We start from the raw sequence: 12,433 nt of genomic DNA, 5'->3' as shown, positions 1-12,433 counted from the left end.
AATTTCAAAGAAAGTGGTTGTATTTAGCTTAAGTAAAAGTTGAAATTGTGTTATGATCTTTGACAACTCGCCGTGTTTGGTATTTTTGATGTAAAGTTTCTTCCTGGTATTTATTTGACGGTTAATACAATAATGCTTCTGCACTGTAAGTAGTAGGGTTGGATGTCCTGGTACATATTAGTAGTATCAGTAAATGAAGCAGCAGATAATATTTAACTGCCCGTGATGTGCTTCCATTATCTTGTGGATAGGATGTTACCATCCCCGTTTTCAATTGATAAAACCAAGGCTTAGATAGATTGTAATTTGCAAGAGTCCTCAAATTTGCTAATTTATGGATTCTGGAAAAGACCAGAACTTAAGCTTTTTTGGGTTTTGTTTTCTCTTTGGAAGGATAAAAATTAAAATCTTTAGTGCTAATTGTACGCCTGGCATTATCCTGAGTGTTTTACATAGATTATTTCAGGCTCAAGGTGATTAGTATTTTCACCATCATGCATGTAAGAAAAATGAGTCTTTCATAGGTAAAGAGACCTGCGCAAAATCACAGCTAGTAAATCACAGATTTACCTCCTGCTGGGTCTACCAAGATGGTAAGGCCCTGACAATACTTTCACCTGAGCCATTTCTCATGGCTGTTTCTGTAGCTGCTAATTTTGAGAGATGAGATAACATTCCCCTGGACAAAGAGAAGGTTTGCTTACAGCTTGCTATATAAAAGCAGTGGATTCCCCACACTCAGTGTTCCACAGCTGTGAGGCAGACCCGCAGGTGTGTTGTGCCCACCTGAGCCTGATGTATTGTTCCCACGAGACCTGAGGATGATGGGGAAGTTGAGCAAAGACCCTGAGGCTTCTGCTGCTTGCTGGCAATAAGGAATAAATTCCTTTGTCTCTGGCGCTGGAGTCCTGTGTCTGCAGTCAGCACTCATGAGATATTGGGTCGGCCATAAAGTTTGTTCAGGTTTTTCCGTAACATGTTATAGATACATACATATGATACATAATAGGCTAACTTTATAAGTAGAATAAAATCAAATCCCAAACTTGACGATCTAGAGTCATGTGTCTCACCCCAACACCCTCACTTGAAAAGCACTTCATTTAAAAAATATCAGTATAATTCATGGATATCATTTAGAAGTTCAGACAGTTATATAAAACATACCAAAATCAGCTGTACCTTTGCCCTGCCCATCCCTATCCCCAGTTCATTTCTAGCTCCTCAGAGGCAGCCTTCTTTAGATATGTGTCTGCAACTTACATTCATATATTTAAACTGCTATCACGTTATGCTTGATTTTTAAAATTTGCGAAGGTGTCTATTAAATTGCTACAAAGGAAAATAAGAATTTACTGCCCTTATACCACACTCTGTGTACACAACTCTCCAGCAGAATTCGAAATTCAGTTATGTAAACATTAATGGTTAAATTAATATGCAGTGTTTACATGTTGTGAATATGTAATTACTGTTCATGGTGAAGCTTAGTCATTTGCTGTAATTACAGTGCTTGGATAGCATTTTGTTTTCCCTAGTGTTAACAATTGTCTCATTTTAATCATCTCTTCCGTTTCTATTCCCTACTATTACTTCACACTCAACAAACTCCCTTTCAGAACCAAATCCCTCTCAGTGATTAAACAGGGCAGGCAATGGATCAATTCCTTGCTTTTCATAGAAATCTCATTTCTTTTTCTCATCTCCCTTTCTGGTCAGATATTGAACCTCTGTATTGATACTCTGATTTTCATATCCTTTCCTTCTGATTTCCTATTTCTTAATATCTTGATTCTACTTCTCGGCAGATTTCTTCACTTCATTTGTTCTTTGCAAGAACAAATATTTGATTGATGTTTTTTCCACTTTGGTTTACTATTTGCACTTTCTATGCTCTGAATGACTCCGTTTCTCCTTTCCTAAATGTCTCGTATTTCATGCCTGCTGTTGCATCATCTGTCCAGAGATTTTTATTTTTTCTTTATGGCCTTTTCTGCTCCCTGAATTTTCCCTTGAGTCATTTCTTTGTTTCTTTAATTTTCTTCTCTTTGCTCTTTATTTCCTCTGCATGTGTATTCTGGCCTCTGCTTCTTTTTTCATTACTGGTCCTATTGCAGGATGTCCTCCAATGTCTGTTTATATTGAAGAACGAGGTACTAAAAACTATTTGGAGTGCAACTAACAGCAGATGATTCACTGAGTAATGGTCTTCACCATAGGATGGCTGCCCAGATTTTTCACTGGTGGTTCCCCAACGGTCTGTACATCTTTCCTCTTGGGCATTTTAGGGGGAATAGGAATATCACCATTCAGTGTGCAGAACTCACAGAACCCTCATTTTCTTGGGGTGATGCTTCACCACAGATGCCAGGTGTGCCTGGAGTCCCTACTCTCCAGAAGTTCTTGGCCCAACTTGTGGAGGTTTTCTGTTCTCCTGCTTTCTGCCCAGTTCAGAAGGCAAAAAGTTAGATCCTAGTCTGAAGAACACAGGCAAGAAAATCAGGATAAAGGACTCACTGTCATTCCTGCTTAGGTTACATCAACTCTTTTGCTTTATCTCCTTTCTAGCCCCCATTTTCTTATTTATTTATTTAGGCTGTGCCAGGTCTTAGTTGCGGCATGTGGGCTTCTTAGTTGCGGCACGCATGCAGAATCTAGTTCCCCAACCAGGGATCGAACCCAGGAACCCTGCATTGGGAGTGTGGAGTCTTGCACACTGGACCACCAGGGAAGTCCCCTAGACCCCATTTTCTGAAGTCCTACCTGCCTCAAATTTCTAAAAGTTTGAGGATATTATTTTCTTCCTTTTGCATTCCCCCACTTTGGCTTAGGTTTTGGTTATCTCTGTGAAGTCAGTTTTCACAAGTGCATTCATTTTCAAGTTTCCTAAAATATCTTGTCATTACTCATCTGTCACTGTTTTCTTTCCCATTACTTTCATCTTCCTGTGTGTTAATGTCATTTCATTCCTTATTCAGTTTATTTCTTTGTTTTAGTGGCTTTAAGAAGGAAGTACATCAGCCATAAAAAGGAAAGAAATTGGGTCATTTGTAGAGATGTGGATGGACATAGAGAGTGTCATACAGAGTGAAGTAAGTCAGAAAGAGAAAAGCAAATATCGTATATTAATGCATATATGTGGAATCTAGAAAAATGGCACAGATGATCTTAGTTGCAAAGCAGAAATAGAGACACAGACGCAGAGAACAAATGTATGGATACCAAGGGGGAAAGGGGTGGGGTGGGAGGAGTTGGGAGACTGGGATTGACACATATCCATTATTGATACTATGTATAAAATGGACAACTGACAAGAATACACTGCATGGCACAGGGAACTCACCTAGTGCACTAGGTGCACTAGGGAGGGAAGTCCAAAAGGGAGGGGATATCTGTATGTGTACGGCTGATACATTTGGTTGTTCAGTGGAGGCGAACACAACATTGTAAAGCAACCATACTCCAATAAAAATTAATTTAAAAAAAAAATTAGAAAAACATTTTAAAAGGAGGAAAGAGATTTCAGAAAGTATAATTACAAATTATACTGTCTCCAGATGATTATCAATTGAAGTAAATTGGCCTCCTAATGGTAGTTCAAGTAATCACAGATTAAGCTAAAATGCTGTCACCAAGGTGCTAGGAAATATGAAGAATTTTAAGGCAGAGAAAATGAAGAAATAAACATGTACAAAAAAAAGAGAAGGAAGTAGTGAGAAATGGATAAGTTCAATAAGTCAGGTTTGCCAGGCTATTTTGCTTCTTTCTTTGAACAGGCAGGAAAGCAGATCTCTCATGAAACATCACAGATGCTCCATTTGTAAACTGAACAAGATTTTTTTTTCCTAGCACAACTTTTGTTAACAAAGAAACTGTTTGCCATTTGAAAATTTCAAAGTCCTGTGAGATTTCCAAAAACAACTCACAAAAAAATGAATTTAGTCTTTGATCATGTGAGCCAGGATAGAGCAAACAAAAACCAGGGGCCAAGAGACATCATCAGTTTCATCTGAACTCATACTGAAAGACGAAAAATGCAGTTCTGAATTATTCTATAACTTTTCTCAAAATGTTAGAAGAAATGTGGGAAATTCATAATGGATGGCACCATTTTCCAAGTCCAATGACTTGATATAAACAACTAAATAGCCATAATCATATAGGATACAATAGAATACACACACACATTGCATTTCAATTCTATCAATGGAAATCTTCTAGACATTATTATTTTGCAGAATGATTATTTCATGCTACCTGGTGATATATTCTTGCAACCTATGACACCCAAAATCTGTCTGAAATGAAAAGGTACCTTACAATTAAAAATAAATTATACCTTTCACAAAGTTAATTTTCAAATTAGCAGGAAAAGAGGTAAAGTTGCTTTGTTTACAGCTGGCATGGATCCCCTGATAGCCATCAGAAATCCACATCACAGAGGAGTCAAGGGTCGTGACTTCAGGTTAAAAGCCTCTGTCGCTTAAAACATATGTATTTAATTCATAAGTAATATATAACTCTTACTGAAAAAGTCAAACAATATTAACTTACATATAGTGAAATCTATAGTTCATCTTTATTTCTACCCAAGTTTTACAGCTCATTTCCATAACTGGTTATTCTTAACCAACTGTGGGCATCCTTCTGCACTTCTTGTATGGAAGTAGATATACGTGTATCTTTCCATACACTTTTAGGCTTAAATATATAGAATGTTTTAAACAAAAATAAGCATGAAACATTTCTAACCTTAAAGATATTTTGGAGTCTTTTTCTTATGAATACATTTAGGTCTATCTCATGCAGGGTACTTCTTGATGTTGGGCTATCATTGTGTTCTGTCTTGTTCTCATTTGTGAATATATAGGGTCTTTTCTTTTGTTGCTATTTCAGTGGTGCAGCGGGCATCTTTGTAAATGTGTCTTGTGTACACGTGAACACATAAGTAATGTAAATTCCTAGAAGTAGAATTGTTGAGGTGAAGGATAAGTGTATTTTATATTTTTATATATACTAAGAAATCATCTTCCCCAACAGTTAATTTCAAGTCATATGCCTACAAAAGGGTATTAGACAATGCTGACTATTACATCTTGTTAATTTCTGCCAATATGTTTATAAAAAATGTTTTATTATTTATTTTTAATTTTCCCTTACATCAATGTTATAATTTTTGCTTCAACTGTCAAATATAATTTAGAAAACTTAAGAGGAGAAGAAAAGTCTATTATATTTGCTCATATTTCTGAAGACAGTTTCCTTTCTTCCTTCTTGACGTTCCAACGTTTCTTCTTTATTATTTCCTTTCTGTTTAGAAAACTTCCTTTAGCTATACTTTCAGGGGAGTTCTACTAGTAACAAATTCTCTTAGTTTTCCTTTATCCAAGGTCTCAATTTCCCCTTCATTCCTGAAGGATATTTTCACTGGGCACAAGATTCTAGGATGACAATTCCTTTCTTTCAGCACTTGAAAAATATGTGTCACTTCTTTCTGGTTTTTGTCATTTCTGATGAGAAATTTTTTTTCATTTCAATTATTTTTCCCCTATAGATAAGCTGTTGTTATTCTCTGGATGTTTTCAGGATTTTTATTTAGTTTTCAGAAGTTTGTGTATGATGTGACTTGGTATGAATATCTTTGGGATTTAATTCAATATCTTGAATCTGCAGGTTTATGCCTTTTGCAAAATGTATATGCAAGTTTCAGTCATTAATTCCTCTAGTATTTTTTGTAGCTCTATACCCTATTCTCCCTCTCCATCTGATTGTTAGACTTTTGTTATACTGCCAGAGGTCCCTGAGGCTCTGTCCTCCCCTGGTCCCCAATCTATCATTTCTCTGTTGTTCAGAGTGGGTAATTTTTTTACTATTCTTAGAGTTCACTGAATCTTTGTCCTCTCCATTTTTCTACTGAGCCCATCCACTAGGTTTTTATTTTAATTATTGTATTTTTCAGTCCTAAAATTTTTATTTGGTTCCACTTTATACCTTCTATTTCTTTGCTGAGGCTTTCTATTTTTTTATTGCTTTCAAGCATATTTGTAAGTGTTCACTGAATAATTTTTGTCATGGCCATTTTAACGTCTGTCGATAATTTTAACAACCTCATCATCTTGTTGTTGGCATCTGTTGATTTCTTTTTTCATTCAGTTTCAGGACTTTCTGGTTCTTTGTATGGTGAATGATATTTGGTTGAAGCCTAGACATGTTTATAATATTTTATGAGACTCTGGATCTTATTTAAACTTTCTGTTTGCACTGGTTTTCTCTGACACTGCTCTGTCAGGGCAAGGGGGTGTGGGTGCTACCTTATTCCTTCCAGGTAGAGGTAGAAGTCCAGTTCATATCCCAGTCTAAGATTTATAAAGAAAAAATTATCCCACGAATTCACTTCCATGTTGTTTCTTGGGTTCCAAGGTCCTTACTCAGTCAATGTTATTATAACTACCATTGGGAGTCTCCCCAAGTTTGTGATAGACATTGTGTCTAGGGTTTTCAGTTGTACTTGGCAGAAGAACTAGGGAAAACTACATCTGCTCCATCTTCCCACTATCTTTTTATACTTATGCTTTTTAGTAATTTTCCAAAAAGGTTCAAAATTCTCTTGCTTAGACCTAGGATTCACCACTAAGCTATTCATTCATATGGGAGCACAGGGCTTAATTAGTGAATGAGACCTGAAATCTTCCTTTATGTATTATGCAACAATTAATGATTCAGGATTATATTAACACATATTAGCTAGTTTTCAGAAATCTGATGAAAGTGTCAATTCACAATAGAGTGATGTCACCTTGTCATTCTTAGGAAATGATAAATGTATTGAAAGGAAATTTGTTCACATGGAACAGAAAAATATGCAAAACAGATATAATATACTGGGATAGAGATATTAGCATTATTTACAAAACCACTTTGTAGAAAAATGTTTTCAAAATCACTAAGCTACTAAGATTAAATTTTCATTCCTGTTATTTCTATTTTATACTATTACCTGGCAAAAATAGCAACCATCCCTGATATTGAGCAGATGAACTCAAAATCAAATATACCCATTCCTGATGAGAAGAAAAGTTAACAAAAGGGAAAATAGAGAGGTAAAATCTAAGGAATTAATATTCAGGCTACAGCTCCAATATTAAGTTTACCTTGATACCTTTAAAACATGTTACTGATGATACAAATATTTTTGAAGCAGTTGCCTATTACAATAAATAGAGCATATTGTCTCCTCTAAGAAATATGACATGAATTCTCGTCCTAACTTCCTGTTTTTTTTTTTTAAATTGAACTAAGTGATAAAAATAATTATGGAAAATTTAAGATAACCATTTTATTTTAGAATGTTTAGAATAGTTTTCAGATGGCACACAAGTCATCAAGTAGATTAGTGTAGCTATTTACTGAATCTATACCTGTTTGCTATTAAATGAACAGCCAAAGCTAAATGAGTTCTAAAGTTCAACTGTCAAGAAATGTTATTTTTTGTGTTTATATTTTGGTATTATTGTTATGTTTTGATATTAGCTTTAAAAGGCTACATGGTCTTCTGAGAAATGTATAATAAATAACTAAAATGTAAATAAGATCTTTTTCTAAAGGATGACCACAGAAGCTCAAGGACATCTTAAAAAATACATACACCTGATAAATAATTTATGGGAAATGAATCCCAGACAAGAAAACTTAAATATTTCTTCACGTATAAATATTTAAAGGAAGTATGCATACATAAAAATACAATCACAACATATGATTCAGGCTACGTTCAATTTGCCTTTAAACCACCCACTAACTTGGCTGATGTAAGAACCTGGGCCATTTGTTAAACAAGTGGATTTCCAAGAGTTACTCATATAGTTCTTGGATCTGGAACTTGGTGTCTTATTGTTGATTAAATATATTTGGGAAATGGTATAGTGGGAACTTAAGTGGAACAATGAAAGCACTTACTCAAACATTTTAAAACACTCACTAAAAACTAAAAAAACCCTGCTACTCTGTTTCACTGAAATCAGGGATTTAAGCCTATGGCTCACCTTATTGAATAAAGAACATTCCCATTCTTGAAAATTCTTAACAATTTGTTGTCTGTAGTAACTTCATGAAAGTTGGCTCCCTTTTCATTGGCAAAGAACAAATCAGGTTTCCAAATGGAGTCCAACATGGAAGGGTCTAGGTCTAAGGAGTCATCAGGATATTCACTATATGCAAGTCGAGGATCGTTCCATTTCTGACGAAGAAAGATATTCACTCTGTAATCCTGTGACAAAAGAAAGAAAGGGTGAAAAAAGCCTGGTTTAAAATATTTAGACTTGTATGTGTTAGTCTTTGGGCTGCTCTGAATTAGAGCAAAAGCCACTGACATCCTTGTGAGCTTTCCATACCCCTCAATCCTCACTTGTTACCACCAAGAGTCGTTCTAGTTCTGAGGATTTGCCCAGGTTTTTTGTGATCTATATGCCTCCAAAGAAAAGGCCACAGAAGAGCACAATTTTATCATGCTTGTATTTTGCTGTTCCATTAGAATTTTACTTTCCTGGCTTGTCCGAATAAAATATTGGAATTGCTATTAGACACTCAGAATAAAATATTTTCGGATTTGCATTTATTTTCTAGAACCATTTCTTTTAGTAGGTATCCATTAGCATGCAGAATGCATTTAGTGAAATTTTCTTGAAAGCTGTCTATTTTCTAAAAATGAACATATGTACTTCTTTACAATAAAGGCACATTTTCTCATCTTTAGTATAATATGTAAGTTCTATGAAATTGGTGATTTGGTAAAAATAAAAGGTGGTTTTCAAATAAGGGATGAAACCTTTTGCTAGGTGTCCCATGTGTTTTCCAAAGTGACAAATCCTTTAAGATTTGACTTAAGAGATTTCCCAATTAGACCTTTCATAATTAAGTTAAAAGAAGAATCAATGATTTCAAAGTCTTGCTCACGATTTCCAGACTAATGTATAGAGTGACAAAGATTGACAGCTACGTGTATGTGTGGTATTTTTACACAGTATATGAGTATAAGTACTATCTATGACTTTACAAATACAATTTTCCCCTTAGACTTTTGAAACGAGCATATAAACATGCAGACTTCATTATAAGTATAAGTGAACATTTTAAGAAAGCTTCATTTCCACAAAAAATAGCCAGGGCTGGAGATATTCAGAGAAACTGAATATCAGTTTTCGTCTATTTTTTCATTCCTTGAATACCAAATTACCAGTAGTCAGAATACAGTGACCAAGCAATCACAAAGAATGCTTCCGTAATATCAGACCCGTAGATTGGTTATCTTGCAAGGAGGTCAGATTCAGAGTTTGTAGTGAATGTTACAAATGTATATGTGGCCTTGATCATTAGTTGTGCACTGAGATTCCTGTCTTCTAACTGTAACTAAGGTTACATACCAGATAGTATTTTTTCTGCTTTCTAGGTGCCCCATGTATTTTCCAAAGTGACAATGGAGCAGAGGTCACTTCAGCTTTCTACCACAAAGCTCACGATAATGTGGAAATCTCACCAGCCTCGAGAATCTGCAGAACTTATAAACGGGGATACATGAACAAGCTTCTACCAGACAAGGATGGGTCATCCTCTCCTAGACTAGGGTTCAGAGCCCCAAGAAGCACAGCTCCATGGCTGGTGGCCAGTTCCTGCATCCCTCGCTGTCCTGTAATCTGTGCATCCACCCTAACTACCACCAAACACATTTAGTCCAATGATTGGACTAAAGTCAGTTTCTCTCTGCCTGACCTCTAGGGAGGACTAAAGCAAGACAAGTTATAATGATACTTGCCAGGAAAAATAACTGACTCATAAAGAATTTCCTTTTGGACTGATTCTTAAGACATATTTTTAAAGGTGAAGTATTTTTATGCTGTAACAAATTTATTGATTGAGAACACACTGTGATGCTAAAATAAAAAGTCCTTTTAAGCTGTAGTCTATGTGATAAAATTTGGTAGACTCTCCCCATCTTTATGTGATTGGTTTACTGATAAACTTTATAGACACAATCTCAGATCTTCCAGGAATGCTTTTTGCTCCAAGAAGGAGCTGAAAAAGGACATCAAGTAGACTTCAGTTTCTGTTTCTAAATCACACAAGGAAAACATCAACTGTCATCTGTCACCAAGGCCGAATGTTATCCTGTATCCATTGTGCTCTTTTTGTGAATAACCAGGACTACCTTTGTTTACTAACATGTTGAGGTCTTCGGTTTAGAGCCAAGGTTCAAAGCAAAACTGAAAAATGACCATTTCCTGAAAACCCAGAAACTTAGGTTTCAACAGTCCTCACAATTTGGGTTTTGACCTGCCTGCAAATGAACATTGTAATGGGAAGCTTCCCATCTGTGCTCAGCAACCGATTATATTATTTCTGAATCCTGATCATAAGTGAAAATGTGCAAAGAAAAGGGTATAAAAAACATTCAAATAATACCACTCTAAAAAAAGTCCTTGTAACTCAAATTGAAATAACTTGCTTATAATAAAAGGCCATGGACCAAAGAAGGAAAGAGCTTTGCAAAACAGAGACAAATGGATGTGTATGCAGCATATGAAAAAAAATGTCAAGTGGACTTACTAAAGCCAGTTTAAAGATTCAGTCATTCCTTGGACATACTTAAAGACTAAGTGTTTCTGTTTGTTTGTTTTGGGGGGAGGTTTCTGTTTTATTTATTTATTTATTTATTATTTTTATTAACAGTGTTGTGTTAGTTTCAGGTGTAAGTGTTTTATTAAAGGAATCTTCCCTGTTCGCCCTGGCTATGCTTCTATAAGGATGAAAATGTAGAAAGCTTATATGTGAGTAAAAAAAGAAGAAGAATAAATATGAGATAATACATCATGAGAATGAAATCAATATTTGTATCTCACATTTCTAAAATCCACCCATGTATTGAATTCATTCATAAATCTTATAAGGCAGCTGAATTGACATTTACGTGTATGGAATCATTATATTTTAGAACAGAGATATTAATGATTCTTTTTCCCTAGAAACTTCTTTTGTAGTAATATACATTTTTGCAAACCCTTCAGAAGTTAATTTTATTTTTTCATCATTTTGCATGTTACACAATTAATGAGTTATTTTAAATGTTATATAAGTGTATTATTAATCTTGTACAACAGTGATAGAAATGTAATCATTATTTCATAATATAGAAAGACTAATTTTGACATTCTGGAAGTCAAATTTTATTATTATTATTAGAATAGAGTGTATCACGCTATTCTAATCACTTTAAATTAATTGTGTAGGAAAATATTTTGTTGACCAAGTAAAATTATATATCATGTTTGGATTCAAAAATAAGTATCCATTAATATGTGGTTTAAATTCCATCTGTATGTCACATAGTAAAAGAAGAACCACACTAAATTTTCTGACCTAGTATTTGAAATTCTTACATTATGAGGTACAAATAAATAATAATTCTATTAGGCGAATATTATAATGATTATAATATACCAGGCTCAGAAGTAAGTCTTCTTGGGATCAAATGTCAGCTCTCACAGTGAATAGCTTTCTAATCTCCCTGCACCTTGTTTGTTCAACTGTGAAATAGGGATGGTTATAACAGCACATCCTCTGATAGAGTTCTTGTGAACATTGGATTGATCCACATAAAGTACGTAGAACCACACTCATTAAATGTTAGACCCCCAAAATTAGAAGCCATATTAGATAGAAATTTGCTTGCATTTTCTGTTTCTAAATTAGTTTTGAAGTACTAGGGACATTTTGATTTGAATCTGGGATAGTTGAATTTGCCATAGAAGAATATGGGACAGATAATTGTAATGTTGAAATCTGGTGAATAATATCTTTGAAAATTTGCAGAACTATTATGATAAGCTTATCGTTGACTTCTGTATTTCAACATTTCTGTATTTTTATATTTTGTCTTTAATCAATTGCCCCTCCTCCCTCTTTATATATAAACATACATACATATACATTTTAAATTTGTTTGAGTATATAAGGCCCTTTTCCCTCATAGCAAATACAGCTGTTCACGTTTCACTTTGTGCCAGATGTTATACTAGGTGCTTCATGGGTTACTTCTACTATTCTCATAGCAAATCTGTGAGGCAGGTGTGATTATTGTGTGTGCTTAGCTTCACAGATGTGGAGAAAGGAACAAAGACACATTAAGTAACTTCAATGGGATTACAGAGCTAATAAATGAAAGAGCTATAATCCAGACCAGAAGTTCTGATTTCAGCGTTTTAACGATATACTGACTGCATAATACACTGCCACTCATGATTGCTTTGTATGTAAAACAAACATTTTATAAACTAACGCAGATTCTGGTTTATGTGGTTTATGGTGGGGTCTTTTGGTAAGGAATTTGGGGACTTACTGATCAACATGCTCGCTGATGGGAAATTGCAAGCACTAAAACTAA

General features: G+C 34.8%; 1 protein-coding gene across 2 annotated transcripts in view; it reads right to left on the bottom strand.

Moving 5' to 3' along the window:
* The window catches only part of GLRA3 (glycine receptor alpha 3), a gene marked incomplete at both ends in the record, with an annotated part of 155,120 nt that overhangs the window by 53,436 nt on the left and 89,251 nt on the right, over nucleotides 1–12,433 (bottom strand). For both annotated transcript variants that reach the window (XM_082657174.1, XM_082657173.1), the window contains one exon: nucleotides 8,043–8,266. In XM_082657174.1, the coding sequence (XP_082513300.1) occupies nucleotides 8,043–8,266 (224 nt within the window). The remainder of the gene's footprint in view (nucleotides 1–8,042; nucleotides 8,267–12,433) is intronic.

Source organism: Grampus griseus, assembly GCF_964374135.1.
Source record: "Grampus griseus genome assembly, chromosome: 6".
NCBI classification, from domain to species: Eukaryota; Metazoa; Chordata; class Mammalia; order Artiodactyla; family Delphinidae; genus Grampus; species Grampus griseus.
The sequence above is the reverse complement of the archived record's forward strand: the minus strand, read 5'-3'. Positions and strand labels throughout refer to the sequence as shown.